This window comes from Balearica regulorum, chromosome 7, assembly GCF_011004875.1.
Source record: "Balearica regulorum gibbericeps isolate bBalReg1 chromosome 7, bBalReg1.pri, whole genome shotgun sequence".
In the NCBI taxonomy this organism is placed as follows: domain Eukaryota; kingdom Metazoa; phylum Chordata; class Aves; order Gruiformes; family Gruidae; genus Balearica; species Balearica regulorum.
This window is the reverse complement of record NC_046190.1, coordinates 37,263,148-37,284,901: the sequence shown is the minus strand read 5'-3', so window position 1 is coordinate 37,284,901 and position 21,754 is coordinate 37,263,148. Positions and strand designations below refer to the sequence as shown.

Below are 21,754 nucleotides of genomic sequence, written 5' to 3'. Positions count from 1 at the left end.
ACGGACGTCCCCACAAAACACGAGAATCCGTGGAGTATAAAAGAAACTGGTTTAGTCTACATCGATAACGTCACGATACGCGAACGTCACGCACTTCCGCGCTACAACCGCCGAAACCGGCTTCTCCCCGCGACGGCGCAAAACGGGTCCCGACGTCCTCGAGCGGGAGCGAGGGGCCGGTCACCGCACCCTGACGCCTTAAAGCGGGCGTGCTCGCGGGCGCTCCTCTCCCAACAACTACCGAATAAATCCCCGTGACGGAAAGGTCGGATCGCGGGCGTCCGTCCCGCCGGCACCCTCCTCGTCGTCGGTCGGCGTTGTGACGCAGCACAGCCACCCTACAGCTCGGTTAAGCCCAAATGCTATGTTTATTGAGGACGTCTAATATCGTGATACCTTGGTTCAGTAATTTGCGAAATATCTAAATACCGTTAAATATATTTAAAAAAAAAAAAGAAACAAAAAAAACCCCCCAACCCAAAACCCCTAACCAGACTCTGGACTAAACAAGATGAATGTTAAACTAAAAAGTTAGAAGGGACGCTGTTTACATTAACACTTTCTTTAAAAAATATAATTGCTTTTCCTTTTTTGAAGTCAATTAACCACAGTGGTGAGGCGCGCTCTCTTTTTCAGCTGTTACAGCGCAGCGCGCGGCGTTTTTACTCCCCAGGTCGCACCGTAACCGAACCGAAAGGGACAACTCGCACCCGCCTGCGGAACGGTGCCGTCTCCCCGTCGCGTGGAAAAGAGTTGCGTCACCACTGCGCGATAAGGGCGGCCGAAAACCAGGAGTCTCTTGGTCGATGCCGGTGATGCGGTCGAGAAAAACCTTTCCGTGTTCGAATAGAAAAGTCCGTAGGAAGCTGTGGAGAGGATCAGTCCAGAGGAGTAACAAACTCTTTATGTCCGTCCGAGTATCAGTCAATGTACTGCGATAGCCAGCGGAAGCCTTCGCCGTAGCCTTGCCTCTTCAGCACGCTGCACATGAACACCTCCATGGGACGCGCGTTCAGGTCCTTCAGCGGCACGTTTCCCTAGGGAAATCCAAAGGGAAATCAAGAGGGGGGGGAAAAAAAAGAAACCAACCCCCAAACCCCTCTCCGCCCTGGGAATTTCCTCTCCAGACCCCTTCGCGAGAGGGACCTGCCCACGGGACGTCGGGAGCCAGCGGCGTGGGAGAACAGGCGTCAGAAACACGGGGACGAACCGTTTTGGAGGCGCGCGGCCTGATGCACCTGCAACGCTCGGCAGCGCGACGCAAGGAGCGATCGTCCTCGCAGAGATAACAAGCTCGCACCGAGGGAAGTCCTGCAGCGTTTTTACTACCGTTACCCAGCATTTCTGATCGGGTCTTTTGAACCGTACCGGGTTTTTTTACCACGTAAAAAACGATTAGAAAGTTAACTGGACGGAAGCGCGGAGCCAGGCGACGCGTTAAAATACCAGCCTGACGCCCGATTCTGTAATCGTCGTGTTTCGCACAATGCTGGCGGTTTCAGAACTTGCGCGAGGCCGTTCCTACGACCCATGCGGATGCCTCCCTACCTTTCCCGTGGTCTGTCCGTAGAGCCCAAAGATCTCCCGCAGTTTCTCCTCGCTGATGGCCTCCGGTCTGTCGATTTTATTACCCAAAATAAGGATTGGCACGTTGGATATTGTTTCATCTGTCATTAGCGCCTGCGGGCAAGGTGGGGGGGAAAAAAAAAAAAAAGAGTTAAGCAGAGGCAAAAAACCCCCCACATTAATGGTTTGAAGAAAAACTTTTTCTTTAAGCTGTGTGACCAACACGGGCTGGGTTTTGGTGGCACAGTCCTCCTGAGGAAGAGGAGGCTCTCCAGAAAGGTTTCTCAGCCGCAGGTCCTACCGAAACCCACGGGAGGTTTTAAAACGGCTTCGAAGGCCGACCCGCTTACGTTAAGCTCAACTTTGGATTCCATAAGACGGGAGTGATCTGCGCAGTCCACCAGGAAGACGATCCCGTTGATGGCTGGCAGGTAGTTCTTCCACACCCGGCGAGCTGGAACACAGAAGCGACATAGACACCGGCTGAGGCCGCGAGGCAGGCAGTTTGGAGAGGCAGTTGCACTCCCCCTGCTCTCACGAGTAAGCCTCGGCAAGCGAGGACGCATTTTTAACCGTTTCCTCCGGTATTTTTGTATTTAAAAAAAGATAAAAAGGGCAGGAAAAAACTTTTCTCAGAAGGTCTAGAAAGTCTAAAAATAAAAATTCAGCAATTATTCAAAAGACTAAGCCCATGACATTCAAATCTAAAAATATTTCAGGCAGCAGAGCATGAACTGGCAGGATTTTTTTTCCAAGCTGCCAGAATGAAGCAGAATTAACTGAACCACTGAAACAACTGGTACCCCAGAGCCAGGAGGTTTACTTCCACGTATCGCTCCATAAATAATTTCAAGCAACAAATAATTAGGTGCTGCTAACTGCTGTCACTTTTCAGTATCACTTTTGGGTCGATTTTTCTTTGGGTGGCTGGAGAACGTGGCGGAAATCAGAAGGTTGAGCTCATTCGGTGCCTCCCACTCAGCGATTTCACTTTTACCTTGTTCATGTCCACCCAGATCAAAAGTCGTAAAGGTCATTCCGGCAATCGTCAGCTCCTCTGACGCTGAAAAGTAAAAACACAGGCTGTTTCGCAGGAAAATAAAGCAGCTGTCACGGCCAGGATTTCTTGGGGGCTCGTGTTAACACCACACACGCTCCTTGCCCGAGATATCCTGTAGAATTCAGGAATTCCCTGGCGAATTCAGTCAGTGAAACGGAGTCGTTTCACAAAATCACGAGCGGGAGAACACAATTTCTCCTACCTCCCCACTTCAGCGTGTGCTTATTAATCTGCAATGATTATATTTTATCACACTTTTCACGAGAAATCCTCTCCCTCCCCAAGAGAGGGACCACGCCAGTTCTCGGGATCTTCGTTTTATATTTGAGCGGAAAACGCAAACCCACTTCAGCTCCTCGGATGCGGTTTTAAGACCTCTCAAGTCTGTCGCCCGAATACAGAGCTATCACCCAGAGGTATTTTGACACCAGGAACCCAAAATCCAAGAGGGAAAAACCACCCCAAGGAGGCAGGCGGGGCTGGATCGCTGGCAGACTTACTGGGATGTAGTGTCGGGACGTGCTGGCCCAGCCTGTCGTCTTTAAGCATGTGCAGCAGAGTGGTTTTGCCCGCGTTATCCAAACCCAGGAACACAAGTTTTCCAGATTTCTTGTACAAACCTGGAAGGAAAACAAAGCAGCAAGATTAAAAAAAAATATAAAAAAACCCCCAAAAATAAAAACCAGCAGGCTTGTCTCGGGATGCGAGCAGAAACGCCGTGATGCTTGCCGTGGTTTCTATACGAACCCCTCTCCCAGAGCTATACTGCCACCTGTACATTTACAGCACTTCCAGCACGGGCACGGAACAGCAGGGAAAAAAAAACCCAGTACAGCCTGAACTGGCTTTTAGCAAGGCAACACAAGGTAACGTCTACAGCAAGGGAGGCATTTCTGTGAGGAACGTATTCGTTTCTCAGAGACGTCATAGTAAAAGAGTGTGCAGCGAAGTATTCTTTACAGGCAACGAGTTACGGACCCGCCTGTCAGCCCAAAGGGGTATTTAAACGTAAAAATGGAATAAACCCACAAAATAGCAGCGAGCTGTCGAAGAAAAAGTGCAGCGCCTGAATCAACACAGCATTTTCTTTAGACAAACTGATTTTTTTTTTTCCCCCGCAAGTTCCCTTAGGTTTCCACCAAGTGTTTTTCCTCATCCCTCCCCGCACCCCGTCCTCCAGCAAGGACTCTGGCAGGAGGCGCTTCGCCATCACCCGCGCCTCAGGAAAGGGCCGCTCGCGTCACGGTGAGGCGGCCAGCCCAGCCGCGCGGGTCGCCCCGAGTTGGGCAACGCTTTGGTCACAGCGTCTTTGCAAAAGAGCCTTCGACCCGGGTCACGTTGGGGACGTTTGGTCAGCGGCCAGCAGCACGCCCAGGCACGCCACGTTGGGGTAGGAAACGAGCGTTTGAGGAGAAGCAAGGCAGCAGGGAGAAATGAGGGTGAGCTGGGATATGGGGAGGAAGAGGGGGAGGAAGAGGAGGAGGAATGGGTTCCCTCCCTGCCTGGGTAGCATGCCTGCCCTTGGCATCAGCCCAGCCGCTCTCGGGCGTCTAAACAGCAAGGCTGAGCGGGAGCCAAATGCCTCCAAAATGTTCTAAAAGTTTCTAGTGTGGAAAAAAAAAAACCCAAACCCCAACCAAGCCCTTTTCTGACGTGCAGCTTTCCGGCCAGGCCCTGCGGCAGTCGGAGCTACGGCACGCTCCGAGAGGGACGAGCTTCACCGGCTAACTGCGAAGGGATCCTGGCAAGGGGCACCAGGCAAACGGCCCCCGGGGCAGCCCGAGCCGAGGTGTGTAAGAAGTGACGTCACGCAGCATTACCTAGAAACTGCAGCATGCTGCTGAAGCCGTTGTAGATCCATTCGAAAATGAAAGACATCGCTGAAGATTAATGAATCGCCTGCGGGGGGTGGACAAACCCAAAACCTGAGTGACAAGCGGCAGGGCTGGCTGGAAGCCGGCTGTAACCCCCCCCCCACCCCCGCCCCGTACCGGTACACCCAGCGCAGCCAGGCAGGGGAGCGGCCTCCACCGGGAGGGGACCGATCCGCCCGCCCCGTCCCCGGGGAGAGCCCCGGCTCCTCAGCGGTGAGGTGAGGTGAGGTGAGGTGAGGGGGGGGGGGCGGCCCCGGCCCCAAGGGCGGGAGGCGCAGCCTGGCCCCCGCCCCGCCCCCCCCTCTGCCTGCGTGTCACCCCCCGCCGCCCCGCGCCCGGCCCCCGCCGCCCCGCATCCCCTCCCCTCCCCTCCCGCCGGGGCCCGCCCCCCCCCGCCGCTCACCCCCGGCTGCCCCCGGGCCGCCGCGCCACCGACTCCCCTTCCTCGGCAGCCGCCAGCTCCCCGCCGGAAATACGTCGCCCTCCCCCAACGTTCCCCGCCTACTTCCGGTCCGGCGGCTTCGCCGCGCTGGCTTCCCACGTCGGCCGTGCGTCTTGACGCCACGACGACGAGGGTTTGAGGCCGGCCCACCGCGGTCCCGAAGGCTGCGGGTTCGAGGCCGCCCCCTGGCAGGTCCGCTCCGACCTGAAGGACCCGGGTTCGAAGCCGCCCCCAGTCCCTCTGCGGGGGAGGCGATAGCGCCTCACCCCGTAACTCCTCCCCTAAACCCCAGCACTGACCCGTCACCCCTTGACCTCACTACAGCGTTGAGTTTCAGTCATTTTTATTTCTAGCATCCATACACGTACCAGGTGAGCGATCTCCAGCCACGATTTACAAAGTACACTGTACGACCATGCACAAGCAGGGTGGTTTGATTTTTGGTTTTTTTGTTTGTTTTTTTTTTTTTTTAAAACAGATGATGTCTTCTAGCCTCCACAAGACCTCGATGCAGCAGACACGTCACTGCTAGATATGTAATTCTAAAAGTTACGAGCAAGGGCTTCTTGGTGACGCTGAAGCTATTTTTCTGCTCTACTCCTGCGTGGGGCGACTCCTCAGTGGGAAGGACGGAGCTGTTCTGCCAGCCATCCTCAGGCCTTAGTTCTTCTGGTAGTAGAACCACTTGTCAACTGCGTGGGACAGAGAAAAAGCAGAAAAAGAGCGGGTCAGTCCTCTTTTTGCCAAACAGTCGTGAGCTCTCAATGCCGTCATTAGCTGGCGCTGGCCCTCGGGTCTCGTCCCTGCTACAGAAACGTCCGGATTTCAGGCGGAAGGTGCCCATCGCCCCCTCGGGCGGAAGGAAAAGAGGACAGCCGAGCAAGGATTCCTCCCACAGCCACTGTTTTCTTAGAGTCGCGTCCCGAGGCATCAAAAGGCTCGTTACCGGCTCGCAGCAGACACTTGTCCAGCGGCAACTAAAGCACCGGACACGCAACCAATTTCTGTCCCTGCTCGGCACGGGTAGGGAGTAATTCCCTTCCTCGGCTCAGCGGCGCCGAGGGTGCTGAGGAAACCCCCGTTTTGGGGGAGCTAACACCTCTCTCCAGCTGTCACTGCAGCACGGCTCTTTCAGGACCCGCTATAAATCCAATCTCTTCCGGAGCAAACTACGGCATCGCAGGTCTCCCACGTACCGCTCGCGTACGCAAACGAGGAAGTAAGGCAACAACAGGAGATGTTCAGGAATTAAACCGATGCGAGTCAGGTCCGACAAAGTCCTTCATTTCTCCTAGGGCTTGAGCCACACCTAGCTGTCAGTTAAAATCCCCATTTTCCTATTGCCAGTTCCTTTGGGGAATTATTGTGGTTGGGAGATGACTTACCTTCGGGTGGGATCGGGTTGGCAGCTTTACACGGCGGTGCCTGGAATGAGAGGTGTATTAGACAGCAACTGCAGGCAGAGGGGGGCCTTCCACCCGAAGCTCATCAGAGCCGTGCAAGTCTTTACCAAGCACGGTAAAGAACATCTCTGAAGAGCTGGCGGCCGAGCTACGGTTCAGAAGTTTAGCCCTTCACGTAAACCCTGCTTTGGATTCCGCCCCCCAGATGACCAAGGGTAAGGAGAAGCCTCTGGAGGAACATCTGGCTTGCTCCACATCCACCCTATTTAACCAGAAACAGGTGCCGTGTTCGGCCATCCGAAAAAATTCTGAGCGCGCAACGCGCTATTTGCACAGTGTACGGTCCCACACAAACCGTATTGTTTTGCCCGACGCCGATGTCAGGGGTAGGACACTCGGGTTTGTACTTACTGCATCCACAGTAGCTTTCGCACACTCTTGACTACAGCAGAAAGGGCTGTCGGACACCGTCAGATTTGTGCTAGAAGAGAAAGGTTGCTTGTGAGAAGACAAAAGCCAAGTCTCTCCCCCAAGAGATATACTGGAATAATAGAATATTAGGAATCATTGTTATAGCTGCCAAGCCGAAGGGGAAGGCCTGCGGTGACAGCCAGCAGCTCACCGAAAGCACGGCAACACTCAGGACAGGAAGGTTCGGGGTTATTTGTTCAGAGGGAAGGAACGCACGCAGTACCGCAAGCGTTAACCTACCAGTTGATCTCCCCTCCGTCAGTTTTCTTTGCTATTAAAGCTTTCCAGTGTTCATGAGTGCTTTTGATGACGTTCACCGCAAAATCCTGAAGTTGAAGATGAGAACAAACATCGTGTTACGTGTAAAGACCCTGGAAGGGACTCAGAGATGTCTTCCATTACCGTGCCTTTCAGGAACAACAGCAGCCTCCCAGCGCACAACGGCTCAACACCGGGGATTTTACAATACAGATTGTTTTGCTGTCAAGATGGGAGGATACGCCAAGGTCACCGAGCGAGCTTCTGAGGCCAAAAAAACCTGAACGCAGATATTCTAGTCTCGGGCCAGCGCTATATTATAAAAACACCTCCACCCCGCTGATCCTCCCACTCGGTTTGTCTGCAGCAGCTAGTTGATCCTGACCTATCTGCAAGCTTGCTTCCACTCCAGGCAAGTCATTCAACTGCTGCGCAGGTCAACAGGAAGAGACACGCACCCAATCTAGCTTTGCAACTATGTAAAAGTGAACCTGCTTCCAAGCCTACCACAGCTTTCTTCCCCTCAAAAAAAAGCAGTATATGCTCAAGCATTAACTCGTCAGCTGGGGAAGGAAGCACACACAATTCTTTGTTAGCACGAACGTGGCAATAAATATCCTGGTTTGGTACCACACAGAGCCAAATAAAACACCGCGGGAACACGCGTGAGGTTCTTTGTCCCTACTTTCCACCTTGGCCTCCGTTCTGGTCTCACTCATCCTGAGGGGCAGGGAGATGTCCCAGCCCACCCAACCAAGTGCCGTGCTACAGTCAAAGGGGACAATTTCAGTCCCCCCTTCCCCTTCCCTTCCCTTCCCACCACCAGGCTTTGCACCAACCCTCCTCTGCACCAACTCTGGGAGCTGAGTCACCTCCGTAACCCACTCGCGGCACACCAGGACTGGCAGGAGGGATTTCTCCTGTTTGGCAGCAGCGAGTTGACTGGCCCAGCCCAGAGAAGAGGCAGAGGAGTAATGCTGCCAAGGCAGAGCCTTACTCAAAGGGCGTGAGGGAACACTTTATGCCTGAAGGAAGAAGTGTTTTAACTCCCAAGTTAACTTCAACTCGCACCAGGCTGCAGTGGAACAAAACCAGTGACCAAGGGAGGCAAAAGGTGATGTCGAGCACCCTCTGCTCCAGAGCAGGAGCAAATAAACCTGGTGTTTTCCGTACCGGCTCTGACACAGAAGCTCCCAGCCCTGAAGTGATCCCACATGAATGTCATCTAGAACAAAAACTGATGATCTCCAAGAGCAGCAGGGTGATAACCCTATGCTTTTTCTCCTGCCAGCACTGGGCCGGAAACAAGCAGGATGGTGGGCTGGAGAAACAGCGGGAAGAATGAAGTCGGCTATCAGCAGCCCCATGGAAATCTATTTGCTCAGCGACTACTCATCCGTGTCCCCACGCATCGTGAGCTCAGTTTTTGGACAGTGTGCCTTTGCACGCTCACAGTAACGAAGAAAGGGGATCCTACCTTGTCTTTAAATTCACCGTTAAAAGCAAACTGGTTTTCTGGCTTTCCATCAGGTACTTTGTATCTTCTGAACCAGTCCACTGTAGCTTCTAAGTATCCAGGCTTCATCCTTCTGACATCATTGATATCTAGCCACGGAGAAAAGGTTTGTTAGCCAGCTCTAGTAACAGAAGTTACTTAGCTACTACCCCTCTCTCAGCCCCTCCCCAAGCAGCCTTAGCAACATTTCAGACAGGTTACAGTAAAGTCACCGAGTGGATAGCTGCAGAGGGAGGTTAGCGTGTCATCTTCACGGCATATCCCGATTGCCCCCAGGAGTGTGGATGGATTTAAACAGCTTTGATTACAGACTTACTGGTCAAACCCTTTCCTTCCACTCAGAGGACGGGCTCTACAGCCACCCCTCTTCTTCGAGATGCCAGGCTGTGCAGAGGACTGAATTTCAGATAAACAGCAGGAAAATGTTTTGCTATAGGTTTGGTATCCTACTCTGCTGTCCTTCCAGCGTCACACCTGATGAATACCATTGCACAGAAGGAACAAGCCCAAGTCCTGACCTGAAACTTTCCCGCAGGCTCTCAACAGAGAAAGGCAAGTTCTAAGCCTGCTCCTCCCTCCTGTTACTTACCATTATAGTTGTCTGCTTCAGGGTCTTCTACATTGATAGCAATTATCTTCCAGTCTGTCTCTCCCTCGTCAATCAGTGCCAGCGTGCCCAGCACCTTCACTTTGATGACTTCTCCTCGAGAGCAGACCTGCAAGGACAATGACCATGTTGTCTGTACCGCTGCATCCAAGGAACGCTCAGCAGGAGGCTGCACAAGCTGTGAGAGTTCAGCACGCAGTCGGGTGCTGTGAAACTAGCTGTCGCTTATCAGCGGTTCACGAGCCCTGGCTCACAAGGCTCACGCCGAAAGATCAACAGTCTCCAGAGGCAGTGGAGGGAAACATCACATTCTTAAGGTAGAGGAGGTAGGAACCGAATAATGTCTCTGGATAAATTACTTTAGAGGCATTAATTACACGTTTCCTGTAAGACAGTTACCCTTTAGAACGCATTACCTTGCTTCCAATTTCGCACACGTCAATGGGATCATTATCTCCACAGCAGCCAGTATTTTCATCTTTGTGACCTGGGTCTTCCCAAGTCTGCAGAACAACCCACACACAGGAATAAGAACTCTCAGGTTTCAGGCAGAAAACAAAAAGCAGGTTTATTTCAGGCGTGCAGTTGCCTGGAAGATACAGATGATGGCCCACTTCACACTTGCTTTCAGGTCTAGCGTGGTTTGGCTACTATTTCACAGTGTCTTATCTTGCCAAGGGTAAGCTGCACCCTCCCACTGAAAAACCTTTTTACAACAACATTCCAGACTTCCTCCTCCCTTCCACAGCTGCATAAAGGTGAAGTTCACATCTACAAAGAACACTCATTGATTTGGCTGCCTGCCTGTTCCTCTCCCTATTCATTTCTTAAACAGAAGTTTCCTGAACTCCAGATAGCAGTCCCACAGAGATGGAAGGCAGACAGGGTGTATTGTTTCCTTTTAATTAAACAATTAAAGACACACTGTTACACTAGAGCAGTGACAAGAACACAGAGTCCCATACCCTAGGCTACCGGGCATCCTAGAGCATCTCACCTAAAGCGGCTGGTATAAGTTGACAAGACTCCAGAAGGCATTTGAGCTATGCCTCCAAAAATAACAAGCTGCTTAAAACACACACTTCTGATGCAGGAGCGAAAGGACGCTGCGCCCACTCGCATCATAAGGAGTATCTACCTCTAAGGTTGTTGAGATATAAAAAGAAGGAATGCTTTTCCCAAATCTCTGCATGCCAGGACATGACTAGTATAGTCAAGACCTCACGACGCATCCAGGAAGATGTACCGAAACCTGGGCGGTGCTGAAGGACTCTTCGCAATCGCTATTGCACTTCTCTACAAGGAAGTGTTAAGTTTGGTTTCTTACTCTTGACACATAAATATCTTTGATCCACTAACACATGACTGAGCGAAGGCTTCAAAAGCCGTAATTCTGTACAAAGAAACCGTCTCCAGAATCTGAGTAGAAAACAATTCAACTTCAGAACACCATCTCAAGCCACTTGGAGAAAACACTCAACATGCACTGCTATCAAGACTAAAATGTCAAAATTCAGTGTGTTTCCCTGTGAACTGTCACTGATGATTTATTTCTCTAAAGGCAACTCAAACCTTAGAGAACATCAGAGGCAAACAGCCTTGCTCAAAGTTCCTCTTTATCTAGCAGTCACCACAGGGGTCCAGGTGTCACCATCTGCCCACCCCCCCTCGCCAGATGTTTCAGAGAAAGCGTGTCTGTGCAGCTGCGGACATCTGCCTCACGCAGCCTCTGGACTCACGAGTAGTGCCCTTCTCAGATCCAACACTGAGAAAGGGGCATCTACTACCATCCAACAGGTCAACACGTTAGTCTAGCTGCATGGTTTAGACCCTGAACAATAAGAGGGGCAGACACGGGAAAGATACAGTCTTCAGATCTATTCAGATTTCCATTGTCCACATCCAAAGTCTACAACAATCAGCTAATCAGCACCAAGAATATTCTGTAAAGCACTAGCAGCAGCTGCTCGTCCTCAGACAACTTGTTTACAGCATTAGCTACAAGCCTACCTCTGGAGATACCTACTTAAAAGCACCCCTGTTTTCTTGACAGGTTCTCTTCGTTAGCAAGATTACACACACAGCTGCAAATGCTGTGCTCCAGATCAGACTCTCAGCTGACCTTTTGCTCATTAATACCAGTGCTAGTCAGAGACAGACAAAGGCATCCTCCCTCCGCCCCGCCAGAAAGGATGAGCCACTGAGACAAGTTACAGTACCTGTGGGATAGCACCATAATTCCAGATATAACCCTTATGGGGAAACACGTTAGCTACGTAGCGCAATTTTCCTTTCTTCACATCTTGCTTAATTGGGTTTAAGGGATCCTTCGTTGCAATCTGAAAGAAAAGTTACATAAATCTCTCTCCTTTGCTCTCTAAGAAAAACCAAGCGATTTTTTTTTTTTTTTTAATGAAGCCAGCTGCTAACTGACAAGCCAAGAGACCAGGAGCTGACCCTGAAGCCAACAGCAGATATTGGACAACCCCATTTCCTGTTGCATCACCATCTCCTGGGATGTAGCCTGCTGAAAACTGACCTACAAATGTCAGAATCACATGGGGCTGAGAGTCATAAGATGCTGCTTCAACCAGAAGCCACAGAAGACTACTAAGTTATCTCAACTTCTGCAAGTCTCAGCCTCCACACTAGACCTCTAGCATTAAGCAAGTATTTACAGGAGAAGTTAGAAACCACTCTGGTTCCAGAGGTGGAATTGAGGAGGAATCAGCAAAGGCAAAGATTAATAGACTAGTCAGCTCAAGCACTTAAGCTAGGAACTGCAATATAGTTACCTCCATCTTAGCATTTGTCCATCGAGGTACTTCCACAACCATGTTGAACACATTCTGAAGAAAACAAAATATCGGTGAACGGGAAGGAATCTCAATACCACGCTTTAAACTAGGGAACACAGATAAGCAAGCATGAAAGCCAGCCAGTTCATGTGAAAACCATAACTTTTTTTTTTTCCCCAGTGCCAGTTTTGATACAGCTGATAGAAGTCCAGTCAGTCACATATCATCACTCAAAGTTGAATCCCATGGAAGACACCGGCAAAAGCTAGATTGAGGTTACCCACACATTCTCCATCAGTTGCCACCTGTGAACATCTCCACCATGTTCCTAGATTACAGAACAGTACATTTAAATGAACTGAAGGCAGCTGCATACAAACTATCCTGGACATAAGAAAATGAGGTTTCAAGCTTATTTATTAAATACAAAGCATTTAATGCTACAGCAAGAGCCACCCTGGAAATTTAGAAGAGACAAAGCTTACAGGAGTAAGCCATCTATTTAATAACGTGGGGGTACCTACGTACTATCCTGAACGACCAAGAACATCACACCCAAATATTCTAGTCTGTCTTGAAGTAGGAAAAGATGCTCGAGCTCTCCCTCTCCAAGCTCACACATCCTATAAAAGCAGACCTTGTTAGCAGCATAGTGCAAGGATAAGGATGTGGGGGAGAAACGCAGAATCACATCTTGCAGTATCTAGTTTACAGGTGATGCTTGAAAACATCTCCTGTTGACTCCAGCTGGGCTGAGAGGACTCTTGAAAGTTCAATGTCAGTCTGCTCTTCAAGAAAACAAGCTTTTCCACACTTGAACCTTAACATTTGCTGTTTGAAGAGATTACAGCTTTTAACAAAAGGTCAAACCTTGCTCCCTAGCATCGACAAGGTTTCTAATACCCACGTTAAGCAGCATTAGCATTGCAAAATCCCTCGCACCTGTATGGCGCCATAATTAGATCGCTATTGTGCAACGAGCACTGATACGACATTGACTTTGCTCGCACTCCTCCCTCACAGAAGTTTATGACAGCCCCTTAATTGCAGGGGGTCACTGCCCATTTGCAATTTCTATGTAAAAAGGTATATACTATTTTTATTTATAAGTAACTCAAAGAAAGGAATGAGGCAATCGGAACTGGCTAGGCAGGGCGCTTACGGCTTTGCAGGCAAGGAAAGATGACTCGGGGGTGCATCTTTGTTAGGCTCGCAGTCTCCCCACAGCCCAGCTGACAGATCTGGTCTAAGACACCCAGTGAGTAGCCCAAGGTCATTTCTTCGCCGTGCCAAGACACACAGGTACAGATAAGGTCAGCATATCCCAGCCCTAGATTGAAAAAAACTACCCTGCAATCCTCTCAGTGTCTTAGAAGTCGAAGGATAAAGATCAAGGAGCCCAGACAGAGTAAGTCAACCTTTTGCTCCAAGCTGGGCTCACTACCATAGCTGGTAATGAACCTGCTAAGTAACAAGTAAAATCTCTGCGGAGAGTCACTCCGGCAACAGAAAGAGGGCTAATGTGATCAGCACTATTGCATAACTTCAGGGACCGCAACCTTCAGCGATATGACTTGGCACGGAGATGCTGGCAAGCAGCACTAAGTGCCTGAAGGCACACCAGTAGTCCAGTTTCCCTTGTTAATCATTACCAGCCCGTGGAAACCCTCCTCACCGCTATACTCACTCCCCTGCTCTTTCCCCCCCTGTTCTGCAAGCATCTGTAAAGCGTAGTATTATCTGGATTTTCCTTGTCCGAGTTACCTTTCAGACACCTGCTTTTGAAAACTGCTTTCCCAGTCGGCCACAGAAACCGCTTTGCCACTGCCCTTCATGACTAAAATCCTTCTTTTCCCTTCTGAGCAGGCAAAAGCCACCTCAGACTTCCCAGAGTGTATTCTGACAACACCCACACCCCAAAAGCTAAATCAGCTACTTTTTAGAGGTTCATATCTCACTTCTGCATACTCTTTGCCTTTTCCATAACCGCTCTCTTACCTCCAAATTACACCTATCAGCAACATTAGAACAGTTCATCCACTACATTTCTCAAGTTGCATAGGTTTTTAGTATGTGTTAAAAGAAAAAAAAAACAAGCTACAAAGGTAAGGAGCACAGTCAGGGAGCCCGAGTTACCACTGAAAAAGCATTCAGTGAAAACTGAAGCACAGCTGTTTGGGTTTCCTGGAGCTGGCGCATTTTAGACAGTGATTCAGAACAGCCTGATTTGACTAACCGCTGGCTGCCGGAAGGATGCAAAAGCACTGCATATGGCAGGTTCCCCACCTGCACTTTTTGCAAGGCAAGAGGTCCCCAGGAGCTACTACAGCAAGAATTTAACATCCTCGCCTTCTGTTCAGCAGCTGATTATGCTGCAGGCACAAAGCGACCTTACTGCAGTCAAAACCAAAGCCTGAAATATCATGCAGCTTGAGCATATACCTCCAAAGGAGTGGATGTAGATATTTAGCTAAACATAAACCTGCTTCTTTTAACCCAAAACGCTTTCATGTGACCTCACAGGGAAACTGAAGACAACTACTTGTATCTCAGGCACGAATATGAGAATGAGATCATCCGTCCTCTTCTCCTGCACCGCTCTACCCGAGGCTAAGACCGCAAAGAAAGCCCACCCATTCTTTGCAAGATCTGGCAATGCTTCCATTAGGATGCTCCTGCCAAGAAGCAGCGCCAGGAACTGGGAACCTCTCTCGGGTATTTCATGCTCGCAGGACCACGTTCTCTGAGGAGCACCGACACAGCGCTCACACCCAAAGCCCAGAGCTCCGGCGGTTGTTCTTCTCGCTGGGCCCACGCCAACGAAGCCACACCAAGCCACCCGGCCTGGCGCTCCTTGTTCTGGCTCCTCTCCCCATTTCTTACCTTACCGGCATCCGCGTAGATAGGGATATCATGGAAAGGGGAGATGTACCGCCCGGCAGCGTCCTCTGCAAGGCAAAGGGGACGAGTTAGGCCCGGCTTGAGGGGACACCCCGCCAGGCCCTGCCTGAGGGGACGCCTCAGGTGAATGGGGGGGGGGGGGAATACACCTCAGGCCGCAGGAGCTCCCCCAGCGCCTCCGGAGGAATTTAGTCCCGCAAGCCCCGGGCCGGAAGGATGAAAAGAATGAGAGAAAAGAGAAAGAAGAGAAAACCAGCTGGAACTCACTGAAGAAAAGCCGGTACTCCAAGCTATGAGGCGCTGCGCGATCCTCCACGCTGTAACCGGCCATCCTGCCGCGCGCGCAGCCCGCCGGCTACCTCACTGCGCAGGCGCGGCGCGCCACGCCCCCCCTCCCACCCGGAGTTAATAGAGTGGACACTGCGCATGCGCCAACCTCATTGCGGGGCCGCGCGCACCGCCGCGCCACGCCACGCCACGTATACGTGGCGTGGCGTGGCGCGGCGGAGCGCGCGGCCGGTAATTAAGCACGGTGTTAATTAGTCCAACGTGGTTACAACAGCATGGCATGGCTTGGTCCAGCTCAGTATGGTGTGGGCCAGCATTACCACAGCAATATGGTTTGGCACGGTCTGGCATGGCACAGTCCAGCATGGCATGGTCCAGCATGGCATGGTCCATCCTGGCCGCAGCAGCATGGCGTGGCATGGTCCAGCACAGCATGGAGTGCTCCAGCAAAGGGCTGCATGGTTCTCCGTGGCGTGGCCAAGCATGGCACGGGACAGCCCGCGTTCGTACACGTTCTCCCCCCAGCGCTCCCTGTGCTCCCCGGCCCCCTGCCCTGGCCGGCGCTGGGTCGAGAGGGTGCTGGCAGGACACAGGGGCCCACGTAGCCAGGGGGCTCGGCTGGTGACCCCCTCTGTCCCTCATCCAGCACGGCGCTGTAACCGTAGGATAGGGGCCGTGCAATAGAAACTATAGAATCAGGTTGAGGTAATTAGTTTATAACCAAGGTAATAGGTAATGAAGCTAACTAACCGTGGCAAGTGGCACGGTGACCGTGGCAAGATACAATGCTGCTATGTTCCACGTACAGTCCCTACCCAACTGAACAATAGGTTCGGGAATATTAATCTTATGAAGTAAGTTGCTATGGACAGGTGCACCTACAACAAGGGTACTGCGCATGCCTGCATGAAGGGGGTCACCCAGCGGACACGGGTGCGAGACCACTGACGACCACCAGAGACCCCTGAGGACCACCGACTCAAATCACTGAGCATGCGTGACGGGGAGGAGAATATGGAAATGGATTCTAAGAGATGATTATCATAGGACTGCCTTTTCTGAGAAAGATGATGAATATGTATATTTTGATTCTATATAACCTGTATGTTGGTGATCACCTGGCGTGCACGTTGGGTGGAGCTATCCCCCGTGCATCCAGCGCTGCAATAAAGAATGCCTGCCTTTTAACACTACATTGGTGTTACGAGGTTTATTCCCGGATTTTGGTGACAGTTTCTGGCGACCCAGATGGGACCCTGCTTTTGAACCTCGACGGATCCGTGGGATCGCAGGACCTCCAGCCGGCACCGGGGAATTCTCGGGGAGAATCTCCGATCCCCGGACCGAAGAGCTCTGAGCAAGACCCCTGGGATAGGTAAAGGCATTCTTATTTGATTTGAATATTGTTTTTTTGAATATTTGCTCTTACCATCGTGGTGGGACAGGCCCGCACCAAGAGCACAAGTTGAAGGCCTCATTCAAGGAGCCCCGTGGCTCTCATCACCGTGGCGGGACAGGCCCGCACCAGGGGCGCGCGGGAGGCCTGCTGGTAAGGCGCGGTGAAAGCTGCGCAGAGTTGGGCTGGGGAGACGTCTCGGGTAAAAGTCTCTGCTAGGCGAAAGCCTGTGGAGCAGGGCCCACCGGGGAGGGGAAGCCTCCAAGGTTGAGATTTCTCTTACCATCGAGGTGGGACAGGCCCGCACCGAGAGAAATCCCTGAGGGAGCTCTAACGCGGGTTGGGGCCCCTCTGACTAAGTACTTGTGATAGTGCACAATCACAACCACTGAGTCCTTGAGAGATGGGTATTTTTCAGAGTAAGAAATCAATCCCACGAAAAACACCACTGGGATGTATTTTGGAACATTGGAAAGATCTGGGAAAAATTGATCCTTTGACTCAGAAACAGTTGATTGAATATTGTAATCATTGGTGGCCACTGTATACTTTAGAGAGTGGGGAAAAGTGGCCAGAAAATGGGACGCTGCAGTATAACACAATTTTGCAATTGATGTTATTTTGTAAAAGGGAAGGTAAATGGAATGAAATGGCATATGTAGATTTGTTTTTCACACTGCGAAATCATCCGGAATGGCAAAGGCAATGTGAATTGGTTTCACCTAGTTCTGCGGTAATGGCATTAAAGGGGCAGGAACCTGATAAGAATTTGGAAAAGGTTGCTCAGCTTGTGATATTGGTAAACGGTGGTTTTAAATGTGAATTTGAAGATGATGATGTTGAATTATTGGTTGCACCTTACAGAAGGCTAGGAAATGATCAAGGGCATCAAAATCTGGGGGCTAATAATGCTTCCACCCCTTCTGTGGAAGGGGAGGCGGAAGGATTCAGCCCAATTGCTGGAAGGACGAGAGGGAGAGGGGGAGGAGACGGATTAACTCCCCTCCAGGTCCCTCTTCAACAGGCAGTCAGCAATGAGGGTCCAGTAATGGTAAAAGTTCCCTTCTCAATAACCGATTTAAGAGCATGGAAAGAAACTGCAGGCACCTATCGGGATGATCCCAAAAGGGTTGCCAAAGTAATGGAAACAATAATCAAAACCCAAAACCCCGGTTGGGAGGATTTGCAAGTAATGTTGGATACTTTATTGGAAGATACTGAAAAGAAGATGGTATTAAATACAGCCAGAAAAGAGGTAGAAAGAGCCCATGCTAATGGGAATATACAAGGGACGGTGGACCAGAATTTTCCATCCACAAACCCTGAGTGGGACCCTAATCAGCCGGGACCCAGAGGGATGCTAACTAGATATCAGAAGTGGATTTTATTTGGTGTTAGACATGCAATGCCAAAAGCAATTAATTGGTCTAAACTTTATGAGGTAAGACAGGAATTAAATGAGTCCCCTTCGGCCTTTATGGAAAGGCTAAAGGTGACTGCCAGAAAATATACTAATTTGGATCCAGAGAAACCGGAGGAAGCTATACAATTGGCCTCTATATTTATGGGGCAATCAGCCCCAGACATTAGAAGAAAGCTTCAGAAATTGGAAGGGGCTGAATCCAGAGACTTAGGTAAAATGCTTGAAATAGCCTGGACTGTATATAACAACAGAGAAAAAGAAAAAGAAGTTAGACAAATGCGAAGGGATGGGAAAATTCTGGCCATTTTGACTGAGAATAATAAAGGAGGCATGGGAAGGGGACGAGGAATGAATGTTGCTGATCGGGGGCTCAGAAGAAGAAGGGTGGTCTCCAGATTAGCAGGAGATCAATGTGCCGTTTGCAAGGAACATGGGCATTGGAGAAGAGACTGCCCTAAAGCTGGGGGATTAGATCCAACACTCCAGGCTGTTAAATTGATGACTTTGGATAACAAATCATGAAGGGGACCGGGGGAATCAACCCTAGCTGAGCCCCTGGTTACATTAAGGCTAGGGAATGAAGAAATGGAGTTTCTAGTAGATACAGGGGCTACATATTCGGTATTGAATACATGTAAAGCAAAACTTAGCCATAAATCTGCAGAGGTTGTTGGTGCAACGGGGCAGAAAGAGAACCGGCCCTTTCTGAAACCATTAAAATTTAAGTTGGGAAAACAGTGGATAACACATCAACTTTTATACATGCCTGAATGTCCATTGCCTTTATTGGGACGGGATTTATTAAGCAAATTAGATGCACAAATTATTTTTAAAAATGGAGAAATTAGGTTACTAATACCAGAATCAAAAGCTATAGAGGCGAGAGTATTTATGTTACAGGATTCCTCCAAGGAGGAACGGATTCCAGAAGTAGTGGACAATGCAGTTACCCCTTTGGTATGGGCAAGTGAAGTTCCGGGGCGATCCAAACTGGCAGAACCGGTAAAGGTGACTTTAAAACCTGGAGCCAAGCCGGTAAGACAAAAACAGTATCCTATTAAGTTGGAGGCTCAGAAGGGATTAGAGGAATTAATTACAAAATTTTTAGAGTATGGGCTGTTAGTAGAATGTGAATCAGAATACAATACCCCTATATTACCGGTAAGGAAATCAGGAGGCAGGGAATATCGAATAGTTCAGGATTTAAGGGCCATAAATCAGATAGTTCAAGATATACACCCAGTAGTGGCCAATCCATATACCTTGCTGACATCTCTGAGGGAGGAACATAAATGGTTTACTGTGCTGGATTTAAAGGATGCCTTCTTTTGCATACCTCTGGATATGAAAAGTCAAGGCATATTTGCCTTTGAATGGGAAAGTCCCACTACAGGACGGAAGACGCAATTAACGTGGACTGTGCTTCCACAAGGATTTAAAAATAGCCCTACAATATTTGGAAATCAGTTGGCAAAAGAGTTAGAAATGTGGAAGAAACAGAATCAAGGAGAGGGTATATTATTACAGTATGTGGATGACATCCTGATAGCAGCAGAAAGTAAAGAAACATGTTTTGAAATGACTATCAGTTTATTGAATTTCCTGGGCCAAGGAGGATATAGAGTCTCCAGAAACAAGGCTCAGATAGGGAAAGAAGCAGTGATTTATTTGGGATTTGAGATATCTCAAGGACAGGGACAATTGGGAAACGAAAGAAAAGAAGCCATTTGTCAGATCCCCGAACCTAACAGCCCAAAGGAACTGAGAACCTTTTTGGGAATGATTGGGTGGTGTCGACTCTGGATTCTAAATTATGGACTGTATGTGAAATCCCTATATGAAGCCCTGAAGGAATCTAAAGATCAATACTTGACATGGACACCTGAATGCCATAAATCATTTAAAGAACTCAAAAAGGCATTAATGATGGCCCCTGCATTGGGTTTACCTGATCTGACTAAACCTTTTGAGCTATTTGTACACGAAAGGCAACATCTGGCCCTTGGAGTGCTGGCGCAACGGCTGGGATCTTGGAAGCAACTGCTGGGGTACTTCTCCAAACAACTTGACACCGTGAGTAAAGGATGGCCGGGATGTTTGCGTGCCGTGGCAGCAACGGTGCTGCTGATTCAGGAAGCTGGAAAATTGACTATGGGCCAAAAGATAGTGGTATATGTACCGCATATGGTAATAACTGTCTTAGAACAAAAGGGGGGGTCACTGGTTATCCCCTAGCAGAATGTTGAAATACCAGGTTGTCCTATTGGAACAAGATGATGTGGAATTAAAAACCACAGCAATTGTAAATCCAGCAATGTTCCTGTCAACAGAAAATCCTACTGAGAAATTGGAACATGACTGTCTGTTAACCATTGAACAAGTTTATTCCAGCAGACCGGACCTGAAGGACGAACCCTTGAAGAATCCTGATCTGGAACTGTTTACGGATGGAAGCAGTTTTGTGCAAGAAGGAAGGCGAATGGCTGGGTATGCTGTTGTTACCACCACCAAGCTATTGGAGTCAGGGACGCTACCTGCAAATACATCAGCGCAGAAAACAGAATTGGTGGTGCTAAAGCAGGCCTTACGGATGGCAGAAGGGAAAAGGGTAAACATATGGACGGATTCCAAATATGCATTTGGTGTGATCCACGCTCATGGAGCTATCTGGAAAGAAAGAGGACTGTTACCAGCCCAAGGATCACCTATAAGATATAAGGAGGAAATTCTTCAGCTCCTACAAGATGTGCAAAAACCAAAGGAAGTGGCCGTAATGCATTGCAAAGCTCATCAATTTGGTCAGACGGCTGTCAATATAGGTAATCGGTTGGCGGATAAAGCTGCAAAAGAGGCTGCAGAACGAGGTATCCTTGCACCGGTACCAGTAAAACAGGTAAAAATTCCAAATGTAAAAGCAAGATACAGTAAACTAGGTGAACAATTAGCAGAGCACTTAAAAGCATCTCAGAATATGGAAGGATGGTAGGTAACACCAGAAAATCAGGTAATAGTAACTCCACAAGCTATGTTAGAACTTGCAAAAGAGAAACATGAGCAGACACACTGCGGCATAGATGCTATGGTTACAAGTTTAAGAACATCTGTAATGTGTCTAGGATAGGAAAATATGAGTGGAAGTATTGAAAAGTTATTATTTCAAAACTTCCAAAGGGGGGAAATGTAACCGTAGGGTAGGGGCCGTGCAATAGAAACTATAGAATCAGGTTGAGGTAATTAGTTTATAACCAAGGTAATAGGTAATGAAGCTAACTAACCGTGGCAAGTGGCAAGGTGACCGTGGCAAGATACAATGCTGCTATGTTCCACGTACAGTCCCTACCCAACTGAACAATAGGTTCGGGAATATTAATCTTATGAAGTAAGTTGCTATGGACAGGTGCACCTACAACAAGGATACCGCGCATGCCTGCATGAAGGGGGTCACCCAGTGGACACGGGTGCGAGACCACTGATGACCACCAGAGACCCCTGAGGACCACCGACTCAAATCACTGAGCATGCGTGACGGGGAGGAGAATATGGAAATGGATTCTAAGAGATGATTATCATAGGACTGCCTTTTCTGAGAAAGATGATGAATATGTATATTTTGATTCTATATAACCTGTATGTTGGTGATCACCTGGCATGCACGTTGGGTGGAGCTATCCCCCGTGCATCCAGCGCTGCAATAAAGAATGCCTGCCTTTTAACACTACATTGGTGTTACGAGGTTTATTCCCGGATTTTG

The 21,754-nt window shown here is 49.5% G+C and overlaps 2 protein-coding genes across 2 annotated transcripts; both read right to left on the bottom strand.

Annotated features, from left to right (window-relative positions):
* Positions 1–349: 349 nt before the first annotated feature.
* On the bottom strand, positions 350–4,999 carry SAR1A (secretion associated Ras related GTPase 1A). Its single transcript, XM_075758960.1, has 7 exons — positions 4,904–4,999; positions 4,447–4,525; positions 3,127–3,246; positions 2,564–2,629; positions 1,917–2,020; positions 1,549–1,680; positions 350–1,037 (listed from the first exon to the last, which is right to left on the bottom strand). Exons 2-7 carry the CDS (start codon positions 4,502–4,504, stop codon positions 921–923), a joined length of 597 nt encoding a protein of 198 aa, XP_075615075.1. The 5' UTR covers positions 4,505–4,525; positions 4,904–4,999; the 3' UTR covers positions 350–920.
* Positions 5,000–5,270: 271 nt separating this feature from the next.
* Positions 5,271–15,289, bottom strand: PPA1 (inorganic pyrophosphatase 1). Its single transcript, XM_075758959.1, has 11 exons — positions 15,164–15,289; positions 14,879–14,943; positions 11,993–12,046; positions 11,417–11,536; positions 9,614–9,700; positions 9,180–9,306; positions 8,552–8,679; positions 7,057–7,142; positions 6,757–6,826; positions 6,328–6,367; positions 5,271–5,634 (listed from the first exon to the last, which is right to left on the bottom strand). The coding sequence occupies exons 1-11, from the start codon at positions 15,225–15,227 to the stop codon at positions 5,603–5,605; spliced, it is 873 nt and encodes a 290-aa protein (XP_075615074.1). The 5' UTR covers positions 15,228–15,289; the 3' UTR covers positions 5,271–5,602.
* Between the last annotated feature and the right edge of the window lie 6,465 nt (positions 15,290–21,754).